The sequence below is a fragment of the Puma concolor genome, chromosome C1 (genome assembly GCF_028749965.1).
Source record: "Puma concolor isolate L17-30 chromosome C1, mPumCon1.1.hap2, whole genome shotgun sequence".
Taxonomy (NCBI): Eukaryota; Metazoa; Chordata; class Mammalia; order Carnivora; family Felidae; genus Puma; species Puma concolor.
The window spans coordinates 104,370,702-104,392,435 of record NC_141674.1 but is presented as its reverse complement, the minus strand read 5'-3'; the positions used below and the strand labels follow the sequence as shown (position 1 = coordinate 104,392,435).

The following is a 21,734-nucleotide window of genomic DNA, read 5'->3' as shown; positions in this document are numbered from 1 at the left end:
ATAAAATGAAATCCCTGGACCGGGTACTCCAAGGCTCCAATGAGGCTATATCCAGCTGTTGTCTTCATGCCCTGAATTTAGGGGGCGAGAATCAGGCTTGGCTGATACTGGATTCCTCCTACCCCCGCCCTCCTTCTCTTCTTCTCACGTCCGTGGAGGCCACTGGCCCAAGCCCACTACAAAAGAGTCCTTAAGTTTGGGATCCCAAAAGTTCCCATCTGCCTTAAGCCCGAGAAGAGGTATGGCTGTGACTTTGAGCTTTTCTTTGGGATTAAAACTTGAGATGTATTGAGAGTAGATTCATAGACCAAAGCACCAGGGGCAAGGAAGTCTGTGTTTCTTTTGCTTTCTGCTTCTTGGAACAGGGTGTTCTTGCCCGTTTTAGCCACTATCTGGAAAGCAAAAGTCTTAAAGGGGACGGCTTATGCCTGTGGTGTCTGCCTCTCCACCGGCAGGAAAGGGTGAGTTCAGCCCACTAACCATGGCTCCAGTTATATACTGAGGACCTCCGAGGGGGCATGTGGGACTCGTCACTCTCTTAATTAAATGCCGGCAGAACTTACTTGCATGTGTTATGGTTGTAGGTTCTAAGGGAGGAGGCTCTTCCAACATCTGGACCACAGTGTCTTGGGAAGGAAACTCGGGGAGTCAAAGATTCATGAGGTAGAAGGACATTCAAAGGTCTTCTCATTTGCCCTCTTGCCTCTAAGGAGAAGCAACAGAAAAAAAAAAAAAAAAAAGAAGGAGAAATTTTCAAAATGCCACCTTTAAAAGACTTGTAGAAAAAGGGTGCCTCTGCCTGGAAATCTCAGCTGGGGCTGCACCACCTTCCTGGTCATGGCCAAATGCGGTCTCTCTTGCTGGGGTTGGAGCCCATTCCTTCTGTGGCATCTGCAGGCCTGTTTGCTCCCACCTGGAGAGCCCTGTGCCCCACTCTCTGACCAGGCCATGGGTTCCATGAGAATTCCTCCACGGCCATGGGGAGAAAGTGCCTGACCTTTCGCATCAGGCAGGCCTTTTCTCCACTTCTTAACTGAGTACGCTTGCACAATTTACTAAACTTCTCTGAGGCTGAATTTTCTTTCCTGCAAAACAGAAATAATAACACAGTGTCTACCTTGTGGTGTTGTGAGGTGAAAACGCCTGGTACATCGAAGGCCTTCAATAAATGTGCCTTGCCCTTTCTCCTTCACTAAAGCACAACAAACAGATCACACTGTATGAATCTGTTTTCCAAAAGATTTGTTTTCCTCATCTAACTTAACACTTTAGGATATCATCATACAATGAGGACAAACACATATCGAGTACTGTCATTGATACTAATTGTTTTGCCTGCATAGCTGACTGTGGACAAAAGATGGCCCTTCTCTTCTACTTAGCAGAGGCTGGGCCCATAGGCGGGCTCTGGAGAGGTCCAGGAGACCGTGATGGATGGTTCAGACAGTCTTTAGAAGGTCATCTGTCTGTCTTCTCATCTCCAAGTAGAATAAGGTGAAGAGTGCCTCACACAAAGCCCTGCACGTAGTAGATGTGGAAGGATGTCTCTTTTGCTATCCCACGTCTACAGCCCTTCCCTTACAGGTACTGCCAACCAATTCTTTGGCTCTCTAAATCCCCCTGAGTTCCTCCTATCTGTAAACGCGTGGCACATAGACCTCGGCACCTCTGTGTAAGACCGTGTCTTAAGCGGAATGTGAGGATGAAGGCGACGACACAGCAGACAGACCCTCAGTTCCCACCCCGGCCCCTGGCCTGACACCTCCTCTTCTGGGGCATTGAGCATCTGCTCGTGGCATCCTTTTTGGATATGTGGTGACAGCTAGATTTAGCTCCATTAGATGATCGCCCAGAATCCACAGCCTGAATGATATTTTCCTTAATTTTGGCAGAGTCTTTATGTGAGCCTGGAAGAGACCCAGGTAAGAAATAAACCAGACTTCTAGCTTTGGACCATCAAAATGCACTCTGTCCTAGATAGCACCGTGAGTGCAGTACCTGGCTGGAGAGCTGCCCCACTTCCCTGCGTTGGGATGATCCTAGTTGGGGACCTCAGTCTTCTCCCAACACTGACTCGGACTTCCTGGGTCACCTCTAGTGGCCCATCCAGTTTCTTCACTGCCCTATTTCTCTACCTGCCAAGCACGGTGGGAGCATTTACCTTCTGCGCCCTGTGTTCTGCCCCAGATCATGGGTGTGCCTACCTCTTGGTAGTTCTTTCCTTCTGGGCATTCAGAGGAAAATGGCGCTCTCCTTCATCCGTAGCCCTAATCCCAGCTAGACTCTCCTTTGGAAGCCAGTGATCTGGGAATTAGTACTTCATTAAATCTTCCCCACTCTCAGATTATCCTTCAACTGAGACTTATGTGTTCTTTGACTGGCCCATTTCCTGGATAGATATAATAAGGGGTTTCCAGGAGCCCCCAGACTGGCTGGGCTATGAGGACAAAGCCATAGTAGACGGATAATCTCTGTTGTGGAGAAGAAACTGGTATCGCTAGGGCTCTCTGTGGGTTCACATGCTGAATTCTATCCTAGGAGTGTGGCCCAGCCATGGTAAATGGCTGTACAGGCAGGAGGAGACTGGTATTGTATTGTATTGTATTGATTGTGCAGTCGCATCCACAGCACTTAAGTGCTCTAGATACTGTCCTAAGTGCTTTACGCATACTCATTAGTCCTCACAACAACCTGAGGGGGTAATTATTATTATCTCCAATTTATAAAACCGAGATGCACAGAGGTTAAGTTAACTTGCTTGGTGTTACATAGCTAGTGAGCAGGAGAGCCATGGTTCAAACCCGGACCGGCTGGCCTTGGAATCTGCTACATAGGAAAAAAAGAGTGGAACTCTGACTAAGGAATCCAGAATCCAGAATTTAGTTCCAATAGGGCTGCTGCCTCCCTAGGAAATTTGGCCCCATGTTCTTCCCCCTCTTGCTGGTCCTAAGCTTATTCACCCATGAAAAACATCACCCACTAAAGAAACAAACGATTTTTGCAAAATGTTGGCATGTGCGTGAGCAGCGCTAGGTGTGACGGTGATAAGAGGGAGCCAAGGAACGGATCTGGGTTCTGGTCCTGCCTCTGCCACCTACTTTTTCCTGTGTGTGACACTGACATGTGGTCTCTGCTCTTTGAGCCTCAGTTTCCCTGGCTGTTCCAGATAATCTCTGGGTTTTCCTCTCGCTGTCACAACCTGTGGGCTCTTGGCCATTGCTTTGTCTGGGTTCAGTCCACTCACAGCAACCTCTGTCATTGATGTTTATCACACTATGACTGGGCCCATGGCTCCATGCTTAAATTAAGTTGAGGAATTGAGGAGTTGGGAATGAGGGGAGATTAAGGGGAGAAAAAACTCTCAGTTTCTGAATTTGCTCCCCTGTGACGCATGATCTAACAAGAGATAAGCTTCCTTCCATCCACTGGAGTCCAGCTGGGAGACCTGTATGCTTTTGTGGGAGGAGCACAGAGGTGAATTTGGGCATTGGCTAAAACTTCTGACCCCCACTCTACCACTAACTAACCCACTGGGTCACCACGATTGGGTTTCCTCAAGTGTAGGAATGTCTACCTTGTAGAACTGGAAACTGGAATGATTAGCGAAATAAAAATGGAATATATATACATACTCTAGCCCAGCATTGGGCACATGGAAGGTGCTCTCGTCTCTTTAGAGAAGAGGGAACAAGGAGGATGATCCTGGTTAGTGGGGGTGCCCTCTCCCTGCCCTTTGGAGCTTTTCAGTTACCCTTGGTGTCTATTCTGGGTGCTGGTGGCTGTGAGTTGTGAGACCACGTTTCCTATGCTAGCTGACTAGCTCCCATAGGAGGACAGAATGGAGGTCCCCAAAAGACCTGTTCTGTGAAGCAGCACTCTTTTTCTCTGGTGGTGGGAAAAGGATGGAAAAGAGGGATCTCTTGGGCCATGTGCCAGTCTTCCCCTGATGCCCAGGAGGAGCTCAAGGAGGCTCTGTGGAGGCTAGGGAGGCGGCTTGTCACCCGCCGGAGGGAGTGGGGAGGGGGGGGCGCCAGGACTGTGGCGACAGCGACAGCGGAGGTCAGCGGGGGAGGAGGAGGGCTCTGTCAGTCTCTTCGGGAGAGGGTGGTGAGGACAGGCTGCAGGGAGGTAGAGGGAAGAAAACTTTTGAAGTGAGCACAGATTATGAGCCTGGAGGGAGGGACCCGGGGGGAAGGGGGTGGGGACCGAAAGAGTAGGAAGAAGTGGGAGGAGGGAGGGCGACAGACAGGGAGTCAAAAGCGGGGTGGGAGCGCAACTGGCAGGCTGAGAGCCTGAACGGTGGGCGGCGGAGGAGGCGGCCAGGAGCCGAGGCAGGCGGGAAGCCCGCGGACATTCCAGAAAGGAGGACGAGGAGAAGGTAAGGACGGACTTGCTTTCCAGAGATGAGACGACCCTTGACGGGAGAGCCTTGAGTTCCAGGCTGGAGAGCAACAAAGCTCCTTCTCTGTCCCTGGGGGCTTGCCCCCTACTCCTGGCTAGTCCCTGCGCCCCTGAGGTTGTGAAGCAGCAGATGAATGACACTTGATTTATAAGGAGTGCTAGAAGTGGGAGGGGAGGGCCCTTGCCTTGGGTCTGGACTTGTGGCTCCAGGGGCATCTTCCAAGCTGCGCAGCGGTCCATCTCCAAGAACTTTGGTTAAGACGGAATTGGCCCTTTAAAAACCAAAACCATCACTGTTTTACGATGCTTCCTCTAAGCTTGGAATCTTTTTTGAAGTGCTTTCCGCAGCAGCATCTAGGGGAGTGTTTTGATTTCCACCCCCCTAAGGCATGTTGGGTGGTTTAAAAATATTCCCTGCTTAGTTTCCTGCAGAGTATCATGTCCCTGCTGGCCTGCCACTCGCTGTCACTGTCGGAGGAGAGAGGCTGGTGAGCCCCCCAGAGTGGAAGCGGGAGGAGGTGCCCACCGAAGGTCCCCTTTCCTCCTGGGTGCGGGGCCCCTTGGCCTCTCTTCTGAGCATGTGGCAAATGCTTGGGGGTCGAGATGCCTGGGTTCTGGTGCCCTGAGTGGCTGTGTGTCTTTGGGCCAGACACTTCCCCCTTCTGGGCCTCAGTTTCCTCATTTAGAAAATGAAGGGTCTGAAGTAGAATGATCCCTCTGGTCCCATTCAGCAGGAACATTGTACAAGGTTATGATTCCTTTGGCTCAAATGCACCTGGGAACCTTGAAAAAGGAAAGCTTCGGGGCGCCTGGGTGGCGCAGTCGGTTAAGCGTCCGACTTCAACCAGGTCACGATCTCACGGTCCATGAGTTCGAGCCCCGCGTCGGGCTCTGGGCTGATGGCTCAGAGCCTGGAGCCTGTTTCCGATTCTGTGTCTCCCTCTCTCTCTGCCCCTCGCCCGTTCATGCTCTGTCCCAAAAATAAATAAACGTTGAAAAAAAAAAAGAAAAAGAAAAAGGAAAGCTTCACATGAGGGTTTTACATCTTTCCTGTGCCCTTGCTCAGTTTTAACTTGACCCCCCCCTTCCCAGTGTCACATCATAATGGAGGGATTCCTGGTTTTTACTCCTTGGCGTCTCACAAGGCTCTGGCACATGGGGTCCGACTGGCCGGAGAAAAGGCAGGACAGAGTGAGGAGCACTGGACGGGGAGTCAGGAGACCCAGGAGAAATCCAGAAAAACTGGAGAGGAGACAGCAGCCGGCGTGTGGAGGTGCAGCCCCTCCGTGTGCCAGCTGGTGTGGGCTCACCACCGGGGACACGAGCTGGTGTTTATAGGCAGCCCAGCCTGACTTTCATTGTCAGCGGGCCCTCATCTTTTCCACCCAATGCCCCCAGAGTCCCAGCCCGGCCCAAGAGCCTGATTCACTGCTCTCTAGGGACAGCTCTGAACTTTCCACCTTCCGGCAGGTTCCCCAGGGCGGCAGCGCTGTTTAGAGCCTACTCCCCTGGCTGTTCCTCCAAGGAGCAGTCCTCTGACATGGCTCGGCTCGCAGAGCAGAGAACACCAGGAGGTGTGTCCCCGGCTTCCACACCGGTGCCCTCTGGCCACACTCCCACCCAGAGCCATGAAGTTCATAGAGACATGGCAGGAGCACAATCGTACTGTCCTGCTTTGCCTTTGAACCCCATGGACGTTCTCGCCGAGCTCCTGAGACCGGTTCTTGTCTGTTAGCTGCCTCACTCCTGTCCCCTGTCCTGCCATTGGCTAAAAGTCCTAGGCCATGAGGACTGGAAGAGGTCTCTCAGATTTCCCGTCACCTTCTTCGACTGATGGGGAAAACGAAGCCTAGGAAGGGAGGGTGACCTCTGAGGGCTGACGCAGTGAGTCAGGCCAGTTTGCTTGGGAGAACATCCAAGCCTGCTCATGCCAACCTCGGCCCCTTCGGACTCTGTCCTCAGCTATTTCTGAGCTTCCATTTCTCTCCAGGCCTCCCTGCTTCTTCCATTTAAGCATCTCTACAGTCCTGTTTTCCGGCAGTGACACCCACCTGCCCACCTGCACCTCCTCATCTCTGCGGGCCGCCGGGGGCGGGGCGGTGCGCAGTGCAGGGTTCTGGGCTCTGGCCACCGGCGGGGGCTACCACCGTGCAGCTTGGCCTCTTGGAGCCTGGCTGATCCCACCGCATCAATGGAAGCAGGACAGGGAGGCTGTCTGCCTGGATCCGGCAGGAGACCCGTAGTCCTCAGGGCCAGGGAGACCCAAGGCCCGGGCTTAGCTCCCTGTGTCAGGGAAGACCTCCCCCACCTGGGATTCTAGCAGTTCTCTGTGCCAGCTGGCCCCAAGGATTAAGCTGACGAAGGGAAGAGATGCCCATTTTTTTCAGGAAAGCTTCAGGGCTCCTAGAAAAGAAACTGACTCCTTGTCTCGAGTCGGAAGCTGCTGTTCTTGGAGAATGACAGCTTGAGTCCCCCTTTGTGATTCACTTGTTTCTGGATATTAGCAAATAAAAAAAAAAAAAACTCAGCTTTCAACAGTCCACTCATGTTCATAAGGAAAGGGAGTCAGGAGGTCTCAGAATCAGAGGTATTGAAACAGCGCAGAGAGAAGGTAGAATTTAACTCAGAGTCACATTTGGGCTAGAATTTCAGCTGTGTGACCTAGGGAAAATTATTTAATGTCTCTGAGCCCCGGTTTCTTCATCTGCCTAAGAGGTTAATAAATGCCTTCCTTGTAAGGTTTTATGAAGATTAAATAACATAATGTACAGATTTCCCCCACTACCAGAAAGTTTGTTTTAGGCCACTTCAACTTTTACAAGAGACCTACATTATAGTGTCTGTTTCACTGATGGAAATCCGAAAGAGGATTTATTTTCTTTAAGTTTACTTATTTATTTTTTTAAGTTTATTTGTTTATTTTTTTAAAGTTTATTTATTTATTTTGAGAGAGAGAGAGAGAGAGAGCAAGTGGGGAAGGGGAGGGAGAGAGAGAGAGAGAGAGAGAGAGAGAGAATCCCAAGCAGGCTCAGCACTGTCAGCATAGAGCCGGATGCGGAGCTCAAACCCACGAACTGTTCAGATCATGACCCGAGCCAAAATCAAAAGTTGGCTGCTTAACTGACTGAGCCACCCAGGCACTCCCCAAAAGAGGATTTATACTTATGTCAAGGTCATTGCTTCTTCGCTTTACACCATTTTGGCCTACAGATGGTTTCATAGGAGCCCTCTACCTTTTTGGATAGTGGGGGAAACCTGTATTTAAAATGGCTATTATATATTAAGTGCTCAATGAACAATAGAACAATAGGGTAGAATCCGGATCACCTGGTCCTCAGCCCGTTTCTTTGAACTACCTCTCATTTTATGTAAAAGCCTTTCTACAGGGAAGGCTCATATTGGCAAATAATTCTGAGGAAGAACCGCTTGGTTTTTACGACCACAGACACTTTTTCTGGGACTACTTGTGCTGACCTCTAAGCTGGGGGTCAGAAACTCTAGCTTTGCCTTCTGGCTCTGCCACTAACTTGCCACACTATCACAGTTGGTCAAGTCACAAACTCCCCGGATGTTCTCACCTAGAGCTAGAAGGGCCTTAGCAACCATCCAGCTCAACTGCTTTCTTCTCTACACGAGCCAACTAAGGCTCAGGGAGGGGACACGTCTCATCTAGAGTCACAGAGAAACAGCTGGGATTGAAAAGAGGCCCTCTTTCAAGGCTCTTGTTCAGAGATAACTTCCAGGACCTTAATCCAACCTGGCATCTTCATCGTTCAGAACCTCAGAAGAGGGCAGATTTAGTGAGGGGTCGGGATGGCCCTTCTAGACTATCACCTATTTATTTCCCTTCGAAGTAGAACTGAGCCAGCTTCAAACCTACCCTGTGGATGTGCCTTTGGCTTGGTTGGTGAGCAGATCCAAAAGAGCTGCAGTTTCTCAGAAGGCAGGAATTACATGAAGCACACGTTTTGTAATGTGACCTCCAATGGAGTCCATCCCTAGACCCAAAGGCTTGACTTAAGAGAAAAGTCTGGAGGCAGGCCGGACCTATTTCAAGAACGAGAGAGGCCTGATCTGAGTGGGGCCCTGTACCTCCCTTCTTCTCCACGCTTGCCCCCGAGGGTCTGCACACCCAGTGAAATAATTAACTCACAGTGAAATGAATATCCTTCCCATCGCCCATGTTTTCCTCGCCTCTGACGGTCACCTACCCCACCCGGTGCTACAATGAGGGTCCCTGTGAATCACTGTAACCGGCCGGCTGCACTGCCGAAGTCCGTGTCAGGTTGACTAGTTGGGTCATGCCAGAGAGGAGTTCTTACTGGAAATGTCAGAAACGAAGACAAGGGCCTCACCTTCCCGAGGGCCTACTATGTGCCAGATACTGTTCTAGGGGCCTCCACACATCCACGTATTGTTTAACCCCCACAAGGAAACAGTCCCGTTTTTCAGATGAGGAGGAAACCGGGAGGCCGAGTGGCTTGCCTGAGGGCTCACAACTGGAGCGTGGAGGCAGGGTTCGAATCCCACCATTTCGCAGGAAACGTGAGGCCCACTACCTATTTTTGTTTCCGCTGTTCTTGTCACGATTTGACATCAATGGAGCACCAAAGCCTGTTGTTTGGCCGGCCGAAAACCCGGCAGTAGACACTGCTGCAGCCAAGAGCACTTAGTGGCTAAAAAAGGAAATAACTTTCTATATGTGAATTCTGGCCAAATGGTGGCAGATGCTGAAGAGTCTGGGAATCCTGAGAACTGGGGGCCGAGGGCTTCGATGGAATCGTTCATTCTAGGAACAGCATATGCAAGGGCTGGCCAGCCAATAAGCCAGAGGCTAACAGCAAAAACCCTGAGCCTCTTCTGGGAAAGTGGGAAGAGCCCTGCTCAGGGAGTTAAGAGACTAGATAGAGTTCTGGTCATAGGTTTGTCACCAGCTGTCAGTGCTGGGGCCTCTTTGCTTTGCTTTCCCTTTGAGAGACACAGAGCGACGGTAGGCTTTGAGTCAGGCAGACCAGGTGCCAAGTCCCTTAGGCAGCATTTGCTACTGGTGTGACTTTGTACAAGTCACTTGACCTCTGAGCCTCAGTTTTCTCAGCTGTAAAATGGGATCATAGCTACTTTCCTACCAGAGTTAACAGAAGGGCTAAAGGTATAGTTGTAAAATGCTTCACACGTGGAAAACTCTCAACTGAGTGGTACCTGTTATCGCTATTCTGAACTTTCCTGGAACCTGGTCTTCAGCTGGTATAAAAGTAAGGGATTGGTTTTGATTGATGTCTAGATTCCTTTCGGCTCTACTGTACTATATGAATCTATGACAAGATGGTGGAAATAATAAAGAAATGTAAGCATCCCATAAATTCAATTTTCATTAATACCTGCATAGGTTTTAATCAACCTTTTGGGGGTAATTAATAAGGACCTCCAATATTTCATTGTAATTGAATGTCTCCATTTGCCACTACCTCCCATCCACCTCTTACAAATATTTCTTCTTCTAACAGTTTAAGAAGAAAATTACTTATCCCGGCATAATTCTCCTTCCCCACTTTGCCTGCTCCCTTCCACCCCCGTGGCTTTGAAACAACTGTCTGCCAGTAGAGTGTTTCTGAGCGACCCTCTCTGTCCTTGTTAGAATGAAAATAATGAAATGGAGAGAGCGGTTAATTATCTGCCATTGGCTGGAGTCGAAGGGAAATTAAAGTGACACTTCATCTCCTCCATCTGTCTCCTTCTTCTCTCTCATCTCTGTCTCCCTCCCCCCTCTTTAGTGATCAAGCTTCAGGGGTGTAAGCCCCCTGCCCCAGACTTCTGAGAAGGTTGCCCACACTGCCCAGCTCAATAGCTGTAGCTGTATTACCCACATGGTTATTCCCCCGGAGGCCGAAGAGGCTGCCCCAAACCTAAGTCAGGAAAACAGTGGAAATTCTAAATGTGAGAATTACCCCCAAGCACTTAGAACTCAACTCCCGATTCTAACAGTCACTTTGAAAACATCCCTGCAGCGCTCACCTTATGTAAATGTGGCCAGCCTCTGACTGGTAAGGATTTTTGGAGAAAGGAACTCTAGGTGATTAGATAGAATCCAGCACAGTTGTGAAGACAGGCAGGGGTATTGCTGTCAGACAAGGCCAGAGCCGGTTTTGGTGTCAACTCCTCTGCTTACTGGCCAGTTTTCCTTGAGTGACCTTGCTCAGCCAACCTCCCCCAGCCCGGATAAAAGGGAGGGGGATAATCCCCACTTGCCCAAGTTGTTGGGACAATCAAATGAGAAAACGCATGTCAAGAAACTTGCAAAATGTCTGGCACATAGAAAGGTCTCAGTAGCTTTATGTTATTATAATCATCATCGCCTAGACTGAAAGTTTGATTGTTGTGTCACTTGATGTAAACTAGAAAATGGAGCTGAGCATCTCCAAGGGTAATAAAGATTGCTGATCTGGCTGAAGATCAAGACCACTTTCTTATGCAATCCTCCCTGTATCTCTGCATTTTAGTGAGAAACTGTGGAGGGGGAGGAAGGGGAAATCACAGAGACGTGCACTAATGAATAAGGGACAAAAGGGTTTTGAGATGATGGTCATGCTTGGTGCTTTACTTTATAAAGCCACCCTTGATGTCGGCACAGCACAGGAGTCCCATAAACATTTTCTGAACTGAGCTGCACTGATGTATTATGTCCAAGGAGCCTTTAAGTGAGGCCCCGCGGGTCCTTTTACAACAGAATTCTCTTCATTGGGAAACAAGTCAGCCCTGCTCTGTGCCACATTCCACTGTTTGGTGAGCGGAATTATAGCATGGGCCAGAGTGCTGTTATTATTACCATGAATAACAACCTTTATTGAGAACAAGAGATCTGTCAGATAATGCCCCGAACATGTGTCGTTGTCCAGAATTAGACTCAGGCTCTGCGGAGTGGTCTTATAATCTAATTTTGACAAACTTGGGTGAGCTTCCCCAGTGATCTGTGGGGAGGAAATGGAGAAGAAACAGTCCATGGTGAGCAGATACATCCAGTCCTGCTCTCAGCGAAGCAGAGGGCTCTGTCACCGACAGACAGAAGGAAGGCTCAGGGGCTGCTGTCTCCCTGGTGTTCTGGTCACCACAGCCATTGTGCAGGTGCCCCAAGGTCACCCTCCCAGGGAGTCCCTCTACTGGCATCAGGTGTTTCAAGTGAGCTGAATGCTGTAATTCATTCACTGTGGTTGATTTTTAAAAGTACATGAATTAACCTATCAGGTGCCAGGCGCAATGTCAAGCACTAAGAGGAAAGAGTGGGTAGGGGGATTTTAGCGGGAGGATACAACGATGAACAGATACGGGCCTTTTCTTCAAGGACCTCAGGGTTGAGTTGGAGAGATAACACACAGCCAATAGAGCACATAATTCTCATTACGTGTTTGAAACCCCAGTGACTTTACAGTTCAGTCTGAGGCCCAGCTTCTGACTTCTGGGGTGGGGGGCACAGAAATGAGAAGGCAACTGTTATGTGTGGCTCCACACGACAGGATTAGAATCAATAGAAGGAAGAGAATTTTCAAGGAATCCCCATGGTAGCTTCTTGCTCTCTTGCAATATGCTTTCTTGAGCAGGAGAGACAGGGTGCTGTTTCAGCAGGGTGCTGGGTGGCACCTGTAACCTGCAGCCTACCTAGTTTATGCTACAGCCACTACTAAAGGACAGCAGGGTGATTATTGACTGTGCCGTGCCTTATGTCCCCACCTCATCTGAGGGCTGTGTCCCATTAGGGTCTACCCACAGGAGCAAGTCATGTATGAAAAACATGGTCTATCATAGGGGTTGAGAACTACTCTAAACTCCTAGGCATGGCCTCCAAAGCCCTCCATAACCTGCCCCCACCTATTCTTTAGACTCTACCTCCCCTGCTCTGCTCATTGTCCTCTAAAACCATGCTGCTTTTCACTTGGTAGATTTGTTCCTGGGGTTGCCTTTGTCTGGGATGCCTCCCACCTCCTCACCTCCACAAATGTCACCTCCACTTAACTCCTACTCAAGGGTTGCCTCTTCTGGGAAGCCTGGTGTATTTGCACGTTTGGTTGTGTCTGTATCCGTCACCAGACAGTAAGTTCCTTCAACATTGAGTCTTACTGATCTTTGGGGCCCGAATTGTGAGGGTGAACTGAATTATACTTTCCCATAATCCCCTCAGCACCCCACCCAGTGCTGGTCACATCAAGGGAGCATCACAAATATTTTCTTGTTTGCCCAAAAGCTGGCCCCCAGGCCTTATCACTAAATGGTAGTCCAGTCTCAAATAACTCACTGCCCCAGGGTGAGAAGAAGCTTTTGAAGTACTGAAGGGGGAGACATAAGAATCGATGGGCTCTACCCTTGGAAGGAAGATGGAGGGAAACGTTCTGGTGTGCACCAGACTTGAACAGAAACTCAGTGGTCTAGGTTCTGTCTCCATTTGTCTTCATCTCTTCAAGCAGGTCTTTTACCTTCTGTAGATGTCTCCTTTTCTGCACAACAGAGGCGACAGTCATCACCCCACAAAGTGGCTCTGAGGATTCCTCTGTTCAGCAATAAAAATTGAGGGTCTATATGTTCTGAAGGTATTCAATTGTGAACAAAAAACAAACGTGGTCCCGCACTCTTGGAGTCAACAAGAGAAGGTAGGAGAAGCATGTTTTGAACTGTGTAGGGTTTTATTTTTTCTTGCTGGACTTAAGGAAGATTTGAGCCTCCTTTTGATCACTCTGTAATCTTACTGCTAGATGAAACGTTTTTGTTTTTTTTTCAATCATTAAGAAAGCATTTATTATGGGGGCACCTGAGTGGCTCCGTTGATTAAGTGTCTGATTTCAGCTCAGGTCATGGTCTCATGGTTTGTGGGTTCAAGACCCACATTGGGCTCTCTGCTGTGAAGCCAGCTTTGGATCCTCTGTCTCCCTCTCTCTGCTCCTCCCCTTCTCAGAAAACAACAAAATAAAACAAAACAAAACACCAAAAATAAACAAACAAGAAAGCATTTATCATTTACCTAACATGAGAACCTAGTGCAATAAGAATACAAAGTAGAAGACAGGGCTTTTGACTTGGAGAAATCTGTTACTCATTTGAAGGGAAAAGCTGTTAAATCCTTGAGGGCAGGACTCTTGCTTGATGTTATTGGATCAACAGACATCACTGAGGGTCCAGTAAGTGCCAGGTCTGGTGTCTCTTAGATATAATTTTCAGTACCCAGAACAGTGGTAGGCACATAGAGGGGACTCAAAAAAGTACTTATGGGGTGGCTGATAGAAAATTTTGGAAAATCAGTGTAAGGCAGCATATAAGTAAGAATGTACCCTATAGGCTGAACAGTAATTTAGAGTCTTTAGAGTTCAGGAGACATCAAAGAGGGCTGGGATCAATTTGAGGAAAGACTTCTCCATTTCTACCTAGATCTGTGGGGTCATAGGAAAAGGTCCTGGCTATGAGCTTATGTTAACCCAGGTTGTTCTAATTTGGTTTTCTTTGAAAACACTGGCTGTGTAGGAAGGCAACAATGCTAACACTGGACTGGGAATGTAGGTACCTGAATTTTGTCTGTAGCCACGTAATACACAAAGTAGGGGAATAAAATGATTCCTGCTCACTATACACAGAAGCCTTCCTTTGGCCCTTTCCCTCTTATCTAAGCACCATGTCACTGTTACCAAGCAAGTTCCCTGGTGACTCTTCCAAATGTTTGTTTTGCCCCAGGATATGACACGCATAGAGAGGATGTTGAAGGTTTTGGAGTGAAGAAACTACAGAGTTGGGATGTTCTCATCTGGCTTCCGGGGACCATCTCTTTTGCCTTGGGGATTTCAGTTGTATCCGTTGCAAAAGGCTGTAGAGTTCAATTATCCAGGGTTCCTCAGAGGGTCCTGACCTAACGAGGCCCTCCCCAACTCCCTAAGCCAGAGCCAACTCCCCCGAGGTGGTCCCAGAGCACACTAAACTTTCTTAATGTTAACACACATCATGCTTTATTGCAATTAATGTGTTTGGTCTCTCCCCTTCATTAAGGGATATGAAGGCAGTTAAGTTCAGTAAAAGCAGGGACTCCTTATTTGTCTTTTTAACTGCTGTGTCTTAAGGGTCTTGTATGATACCTGGTAACCACTCCTATTAAATGGATGAATGAGGGGCGCCTGGGTGGCTCAGTCGGTGAAGCCTCCGACTTCAGCTCAGGTCACTATCTCGCGGTCCGTGAGTTCGAGCCCCGTGTCGGGCTCTGGGCTGCTGGCTCGGAGCCTGGAACCTGCTTCCGATTCTGTGTCTCCCTCTCTCTCTGCCCCTCCCCCGTTCATGCTCTGTCTCTCTCTGTCTCAAAAATAAATAAACGTTAAAAAAAAATTTAAATGGATGAATGAAAGGGAAGGACTTTATAGGTAGAGAGGAAAGGAGCTAAGACAAAGAGAGGTGAGAAGGTGTGGGCCATGTATACTCCCCATTTGTGAGTGGGGAGTTGTGTAGCCTAAGTATTGGGTATGTGAGCGGAACGGGAAAAAAGGATGTAGCTGTGCTGTGGAGGATCTCAAGTTGAAGTTAAAGGGTCTGAACTTCATAAGCAGTAGGAAGCCAGTGAGGATCACAGCTAAAGCAGTGAGGTGTATTATTGCCATTGTATTTGATAGAATTTATTCATGGCATGGGCAGCTTCCTTTGCCCCTTCTGACACACTTCCTGCCAAGAAACGGATAATAGTCTACAAAACATTTTGTATGCTGTACACCCAGTAAACTCAATGAATATCTAATCTACATATTTCTTTGGCTGAGTCCCCCCCAAAAGGACCCAGTGTAGCTGGGAAACTGACTCTCATATTATAAACTGAGCAACTGGTACATGGTAGCAGCTTTACGTTTCTCTGACCTCGCCTAAGTCATCCAGGAAGTCGCAGATGCTCAGTCCCGTCACCTGTTTGCGGCCTCCAGGGCACATGGAGTCTGCATCACCCCTCCACCTCGTCAGCTAGTTTCTGTTGTTCCTTCCCCATGAGGGAGCCTACCTGATGTAACCGGCTTTCTCCTATTCCACCGCACTTTCTTTCTTCCAGGTGGGATCCCTTGCACTGCAAGTGAGGGGGGCAGCAGTCAAGCCTCTTGGCAGACCAGACCAAAGCGTCACATTCTTTGCCCGGGACTATTTTTAGATCTCCTGGGGGACATGCGAGGAATGAGCGACACAAAAGATCAAGGGAAAAGTCTTCAGGGACTGAGGGCAGTTTGGAAAACTTGCCCCAAATTTTGGAAGGATATGACATTTGTTTCTAGTTTTCCTTTTGTGTCTTTCTTATTTCCATTTCTGTTTCCCTTTCACTTTCTCCCCTTCTGCTCTTCCATCTGTTCTTTGTAATGCAAATCTCTTCTTTCTTCTCCTTCCCCCTCCTTCTCCATTCTTGTTCTTTCTTACTGTTTCCCTTGCTAGTAAAGTCTGCCTTTTATTCTTTAGTTTTTATATGGGAAGGACTGTGCTAAGTGCTTTTTATACATCACCTCATAACACTCTATGAGATAAATAACAGTATCCTCATTTTGCAGATGGGAAATTGAGATACAGATCCAGTAGCTTCTCCAAGCTCAGTGGTATTTAGGGATTTGAACTCCACTTAACTAACCCCCAAACTGCCTTCTCTTAACCACTACGCGGTCTTTCCTTTTCCATTCCCAACTCCCTCCGGTCCTTTCCCTCTTTTTGCTCCTCCTCTCCCCTTCTCTCCTTTCCCATGTCTCCCCCACCCGCCCCACTTTCTCTCCCTCCCCTCTCTCAGACACTCAGCACATCCTGGTCCCTGCACGTGTGTGGATGACCCTGAAGGTGCTGAACACTAGGCACGTGCCTAGAAGAGATGACAGATCATTCAAACTCTTATCTAATCAGCCATTTTCCTTTTGAGCAAACGCTCCACAATTTTCCACATTTGGAGGCTAAGGGAGGGGGGGACCCTTCACCACCTAAGGGAAAGGGCAGATGTCTGATCGCAAGCCAGAGGAAAGGCCTCAAGACCTGGATGGGTCTTTGATATGGAGGGGAACAGAGATAAAGCCCTTTACACTCATGTGCAGACTCTCAGGGGTGGGCAGCAGAGGCCTGGCAGAAGACAGGGCCAGGAGGCTGGTCTCTGTCAAGGAGATCCCAACTCAGGAGTCCAGGGAGCCTGCATCATGAAATATGGCACCCCACCCTGTCCTCCCTCGTATGCATAAAGAATGTTCAGATAGGAACCAGGGGCACATCGGCAGTAAAGATGTGAAGGTCAAGGTTTGAACTTGACAATCTCTAAGATGCCAGTAGATTCTGAGGTTCTGTCCTTCCAAGAAGGGAATATTTATGTTCGGTTCCCTCCTTTTCTTTTCTCATTATAATATCTTATCACTCTGTTGATTAGGATTGTTTAGAGACTTCGGCCATAAGGACATTTATTACTCATCAAGTAAGAATTCTGGAGGTAGGAGATTCAAGGGTTGATTCAGAGGCCTCAGGATATTGGTTGGCATTTCTGAGAATCTTTGGACAGCTTCAGACATCTTGACTCACACAGGCCTGTCCACACAGGAGGTAGTGGGGGTGGGCGAGACCTCCAGTGAGGTTCCCTCCATTTACTGGGGAATGGAAAAACAGTTTCTAGAGCACTCCCTCTACATTAGACTCTTCCCATACCTGGCTGACCAGATCTCACTGCAGTGGAGACTGAGAAGTGAAATCTGGCCTTTTTACCCTGCTACAGAGATGCGGCCAAGGAATAGGGAATTGGTTTGCTCCTGGGTAGGGAACACCAGAGCTTGCCACCCCTCCTTCATTCACTCAACTAAGATTTACTAAGCACCCACTCCGGGCTAGGCTCTGGGACAGGTGATGATGATACAGAGGAAAAGGCAATCTCTGTTCTCAAGGAGCCCCTACTGGAAGAACGCAGACAGGCAGAGGACCACAAAACAAGATGGCAAGTGCTAGGAGGGAACTGAGTGTCCTCAGGGCCACCACAGGAGCCGAAGAGGCTCAGCTTGAAGGATCAGGGAGCTTGGAGGGAGCCCTGACTGGGTTAAAGTTCTAAAGGGTTAATAGGATTCAGCTAGGGGTGAGGGGGCATGTGGCTGGGAAGAGGGCATCTGGGAATCTTCTAGGATATGGAACCAAAGGCACTCATGGGGACAGACAGGAAATGAGGCCGAGGAAGCAGGCAAGGGCCTGAGGAGAGAAGGTTTTGTTTGGGGCATGTATTCTGGATTTGAGGAGGAGCAGGTCTGGGCATGGGTGCCTTCTGAACACGGGAGGATAGGCCGAGCTGTATGGTTGTAGTGGCCGCACCACACTGAGGCATAGCAGGTGGGCACGAACCCAAGCGCTCATCTGCAGTGCTTTTCGCTGGTGTGACCCAACACGTTTTTGTTCGCCACCTCCCAAGACAGCTGGGCCATGTCCGAAGAGGAGAGAATGCGTCCTAAGAGGCCAGACTTGCCGCCCCCTCACCTACTCCTTCCCCTTCGCCCAGTTCTGCCTTCTGGAGCCAGAATAATTCTTTTTCACCCCAGAGCCGTTCAAACCTATGGAACATTTGAGTTATGATTCCCAACATGTCATATACCTCAACTCATTTAACCCTCAGGACACTGACGTAGCTATAGTCTATCCCCATTTTACAGACAAGGAAGCAGACTCAGTGAGGCAGATGGCCAGCCTCGTGGTGGCAGAGACCAGTCCTGTGTGTTTTCCTCTTCACCAGGATTTCTCCAGGCGTGGCCCTTGGACAGCCAGCCTCAGAACAACCTGGGCTGCTTGGGGCAAATCCTGATCCCGGGGGCCACCCCCAGACCTCTTGAAGTAGACTCTCTCAAGGTAATAGCACAAAATCCACACTGTAACACACTCCTCAGTCGATTTCCAGATCCATTCAAGTGCGGGAATCACACTTGAATCTTGCTAACACAACCATTTTTAATCTTCTCTTTCCTTTTATTTTTTGCTGGCCTGGAAAAAAAAAGAGAGAGAGAGAGAGAGAGAGAGAGAGAGAGAGAGAGAGAGAGAGCTTTTTAGGTGAATTTGACTCCTGAGTTGTCCTTTTTTAAAGAACACATTGGCATGGACCGGTGGCATCCCAGAGCATGACTGGACCCTCGAGACTCTGCAAGCCTCCCTCTCTTTTTCTCTCTCTTTCTCTGCCCCATTTGCAGAAGTCCTGGTGGCTGTCCCCCACTGAGCCAGGATGGGTGACTGGAGCTTCCTGGGAGAGTTCCTGGAGGAGGTACACAAGCACTCCACGGTGATCGGCAAGGTCTGGCTCACCGTCCTCTTCATATTCCGCATGCTGGTGCTGGGCACGGCGGCCGAGTCATCCTGGGGGGACGAGCAGGCGGACTTCCAGTGTGACACCCAGCAGCCCGGCTGCGAGAACGTCTGCTACGACCAAGCCTTCCCCATCTCGCACATCCGCTACTGGGTGCTGCAGACCATCTTCGTGTCCACGCCATCACTCGTGTACATGGGCCACGCCATGCACACCGTGCGCATGCAGGAGAAGCGGAAGCTGCGGGAGGCCGAGAGGGCCAAAGAGGTCCGGGGTGCTGGCTCTTACGAGTACCCCGTGGCCGAGAAGGCAGAGCTGTCCTGCTGGGAAGAAGCGAATGGAAGGATTGTCCTCCAGGGCACTCTGCTCAACACCTATGTCTGCAGCATCCTGATCCGCACTACCATGGAGGTGGCCTTCATTGTGGGCCAGTACCTCCTCTATGGGATCTTCCTGGACACCCTGCACGTCTGCCGCAGGAGCCCCTGCCCCCACCCTGTCAACTGTTATGTCTCCCGGCCCACAGAGAAGAATGTCTTCATCGTCTTTATGCTGGCGGTGGCCGCACTGTCCCTCTTCCTCAGCCTGGCTGAGCTCTACCACCTGGGCTGGAAGAAGATCAGGCAGCGCTTTGCCAAATCTCGGCAGGGCACGGCTGAGTGTCAGCTTCCTGGTCCGATTGCCGGCATAGTCCAGAACTGCACACCACCCCCTGACTTCAATCAGTGCCTGGAGAATGGCCCTGGGGGGAAATTCTTCAATCCCTTCAGTAACAAGATGGCTTCCCAGCAGAACACAGACAACCTGGCCACTGAGCAAGTGCAAGGCCAGGAGCAGATTCCCGGGGAGGGTTTCATTCACATCCGTTATGCCCAGAAGCCTGAGGTACCCAATGGAGCCTCTCCAGGCCACCGCATCCCCCATGGTTACCAGAGCGACAAGCGCCGTCTCAGCAAGGCCAGCAGCAAGGCCAGGTCAGATGACCTATCAGTGTGACCCTCCAGTGCGGGGGAACCAGGACCAGGTGGGAACAAAAGAGGCTCAGAGAGGGAAGATGTGTCCCTACCGACCCCATCTCTCATTCTCATATCTGTTCTGCTCCTTTTGGGCTCTGGGTCTCAAGGCCATTGCTCATTTATTCCAGAAAGTAGGACCAGGGCTCTGCAAGTGCAGGCAGAGACATGGCTTCCCACCCAGGCTACTGTCCCTTCCCCATCCTCTAACCAGTGTACCTAGAAGACTTTCAGATTCTTTAGTCAAGGGGGTAGAGGAAGAAAAGAGAACTGTGGCAAATCTGGCCTGGGAGGGATAGCCAGAAGGATAAGATGGCTCCCTACATACCAGCCACATACCAGATGGGTTCTCCAAGTTCCTATGGCTTCCTTGACCCGATCACCCTTCTTCCTGCAAGAAAGAGCCCAACGTTCCTAGCCAATAAAGAGCATGAATCAAGGACCTTACATTAGATGCGCTCTTGAATCTGTTGTCTCTGTGGGTCAAACCTTGGAGTGACAATGAGGTGGCCTTGGGCTGCCCTTGGCTGCCCTCCCTCTATCCAGTCTTACTTAAAAAGAGGCCCTTGGAACTTGACCAGCAACCTCAACTTTACAAGTGCTTTGGTATGTACCTCTGGCAAATGTCCCACTTGGTGATGCTGCAAACTTTACTTCTGCCAGGGTGACAACTAACTAGCCCATGGGGGTGCACACTCCCCTAGGGAGCGACTGTGTACACAGGCCCCACTGGAATCCCTGCCACCACCTGTCATCCTGCGGCTCTTTTACAGCTCAACCTGATGATAGAAACCATCCCATCCCTCCCTTCCTTGGTTGTTCACTCAGTGCTCCCCTAAAGACCTTATCGACCGGAATGCCCAAGAAGCCGTCGTCCTCTCTCAGATCCTGACCAGATCACCCGCCACAAAGGCCAGTGGAATTTCCCTAGGTCTTATTAAAACAAAGATGGCATTGTGCTTCTCAGATTCCCGTTGGGAAAAAATAATTCTGCTGTGAAGATAAAAGTGAAAAAAAAAAAGAGAGAAAATACTGGAAAACTAGTTTTCCCTCCTATTTATTTCCCTTGCTGACTGCCAACTTAGAGTGCCAAGAGGAGGTGTGATGACAGCTATGGAGCCCCCAGATCTCTCTCTCCCTGGAGGGCTTAGCAGGGGCATGGAAGCAGTAAGGGAATCTCCAGCTCTCTTGGCAGGGGCCTCATTTAAGAGCACGCAAATTCCTATGTCTCCCTGGTGCTCCTGATGAGACTGCCAGAAAGCAGTGGAGACTGCAGACTGTGAAAAAGCCCTGCCTTCCCAGGGACTGGCCTGGTTTCTCTGTTCAGTCCATCCATAATGGGTGGTTGCCATTTTGGATGAAGGTAAAGGATGCTCAGAATTGGATACTGAGACTTACAGGGAGATGATTACTTCTTAAAATGCATATGTGTGTGTGTGTGTGTGTGTGTGTGTGTGTGCGCGCGCGCGCACGCGTGCCAATAGGGTGGGGAGGGGGAGGGGGAGGAGAGTCTGAAATAAGGAAAGGAAACCTTAAAGGAAATTCTATCTTCCTGCCCTCACCTCCAGATGCCTGGCAGAGGGACTGAACCTCACTGTTCATAGTGGCATTGGCCTATGTAGGTGAGAGTTCGAGGAAGAGGAGGGTGAAGGTTCAGAGGTAGGCTCAGCCTCTGCCCCACTCACCCGTCTCCAGGCCCCTTTGCTTATTGGCTATTGGTGGGTAGAGAGAAGTATGAGGGTAGAGAGTTGGAGGGGACTGACCAGGATGCCATTTAGGGAAGAATGACTGCTCATTCCAGGTCCCTAGACACCTTTTTATCTATTGTCTGGCATTGGCATGAAGACTGTCCAAAAAAAACCCGAGAAGACTCTCCTTCCATCTCGAAAATGGGTTTGTTTTGTGAAATGGGTGTTATTGGATTAGAAATCCTATGAGATTATCCTTGATGATGGGACTTTCAGTAATGAAACAGGAAATGATATGTGTAGTGTGTCTTAATAAAATTTCGCCCTGCATGTCGCTTTGGTGTCTCTTTCATG

General features: G+C 49.5%; 1 protein-coding gene and 1 long non-coding RNA gene across 4 annotated transcripts in view; one reads left to right on the top strand and one right to left on the bottom strand.

The window, feature by feature from the left end:
* The window catches only part of LOC147578306 (uncharacterized), a 103,255-nt gene that overhangs the window by 18,927 nt on the left and 62,594 nt on the right, over positions 1-21,734 (bottom strand). For both annotated transcript variants that reach the window (XR_015255050.1, XR_015255051.1), the window contains exon 2: positions 564-705. This is a non-coding gene — a long non-coding RNA (uncharacterized LOC147578306). The remainder of the gene's footprint in view (positions 1-563; positions 706-21,734) is intronic.
* Positions 4,225-21,710, top strand: GJA5 (gap junction protein alpha 5). 2 transcript variants are annotated; one of them, XM_086718008.1, is made up of 2 exons: positions 4,225-4,378; positions 18,567-21,710. In XM_086718008.1, the coding sequence occupies exon 2, from the start codon at positions 18,599-18,601 to the stop codon at positions 19,673-19,675; it is 1,077 nt and encodes a 358-aa protein (XP_086574134.1). In that variant the 5' UTR covers positions 4,225-4,378; positions 18,567-18,598; the 3' UTR covers positions 19,676-21,710. The 2 variants fall into 2 exon arrangements, with proteins under 2 accessions (XP_086574134.1, XP_086574135.1); XM_086718009.1 differs by lacking the exon at positions 4,225-4,378 and adding an exon at positions 5,420-13,037.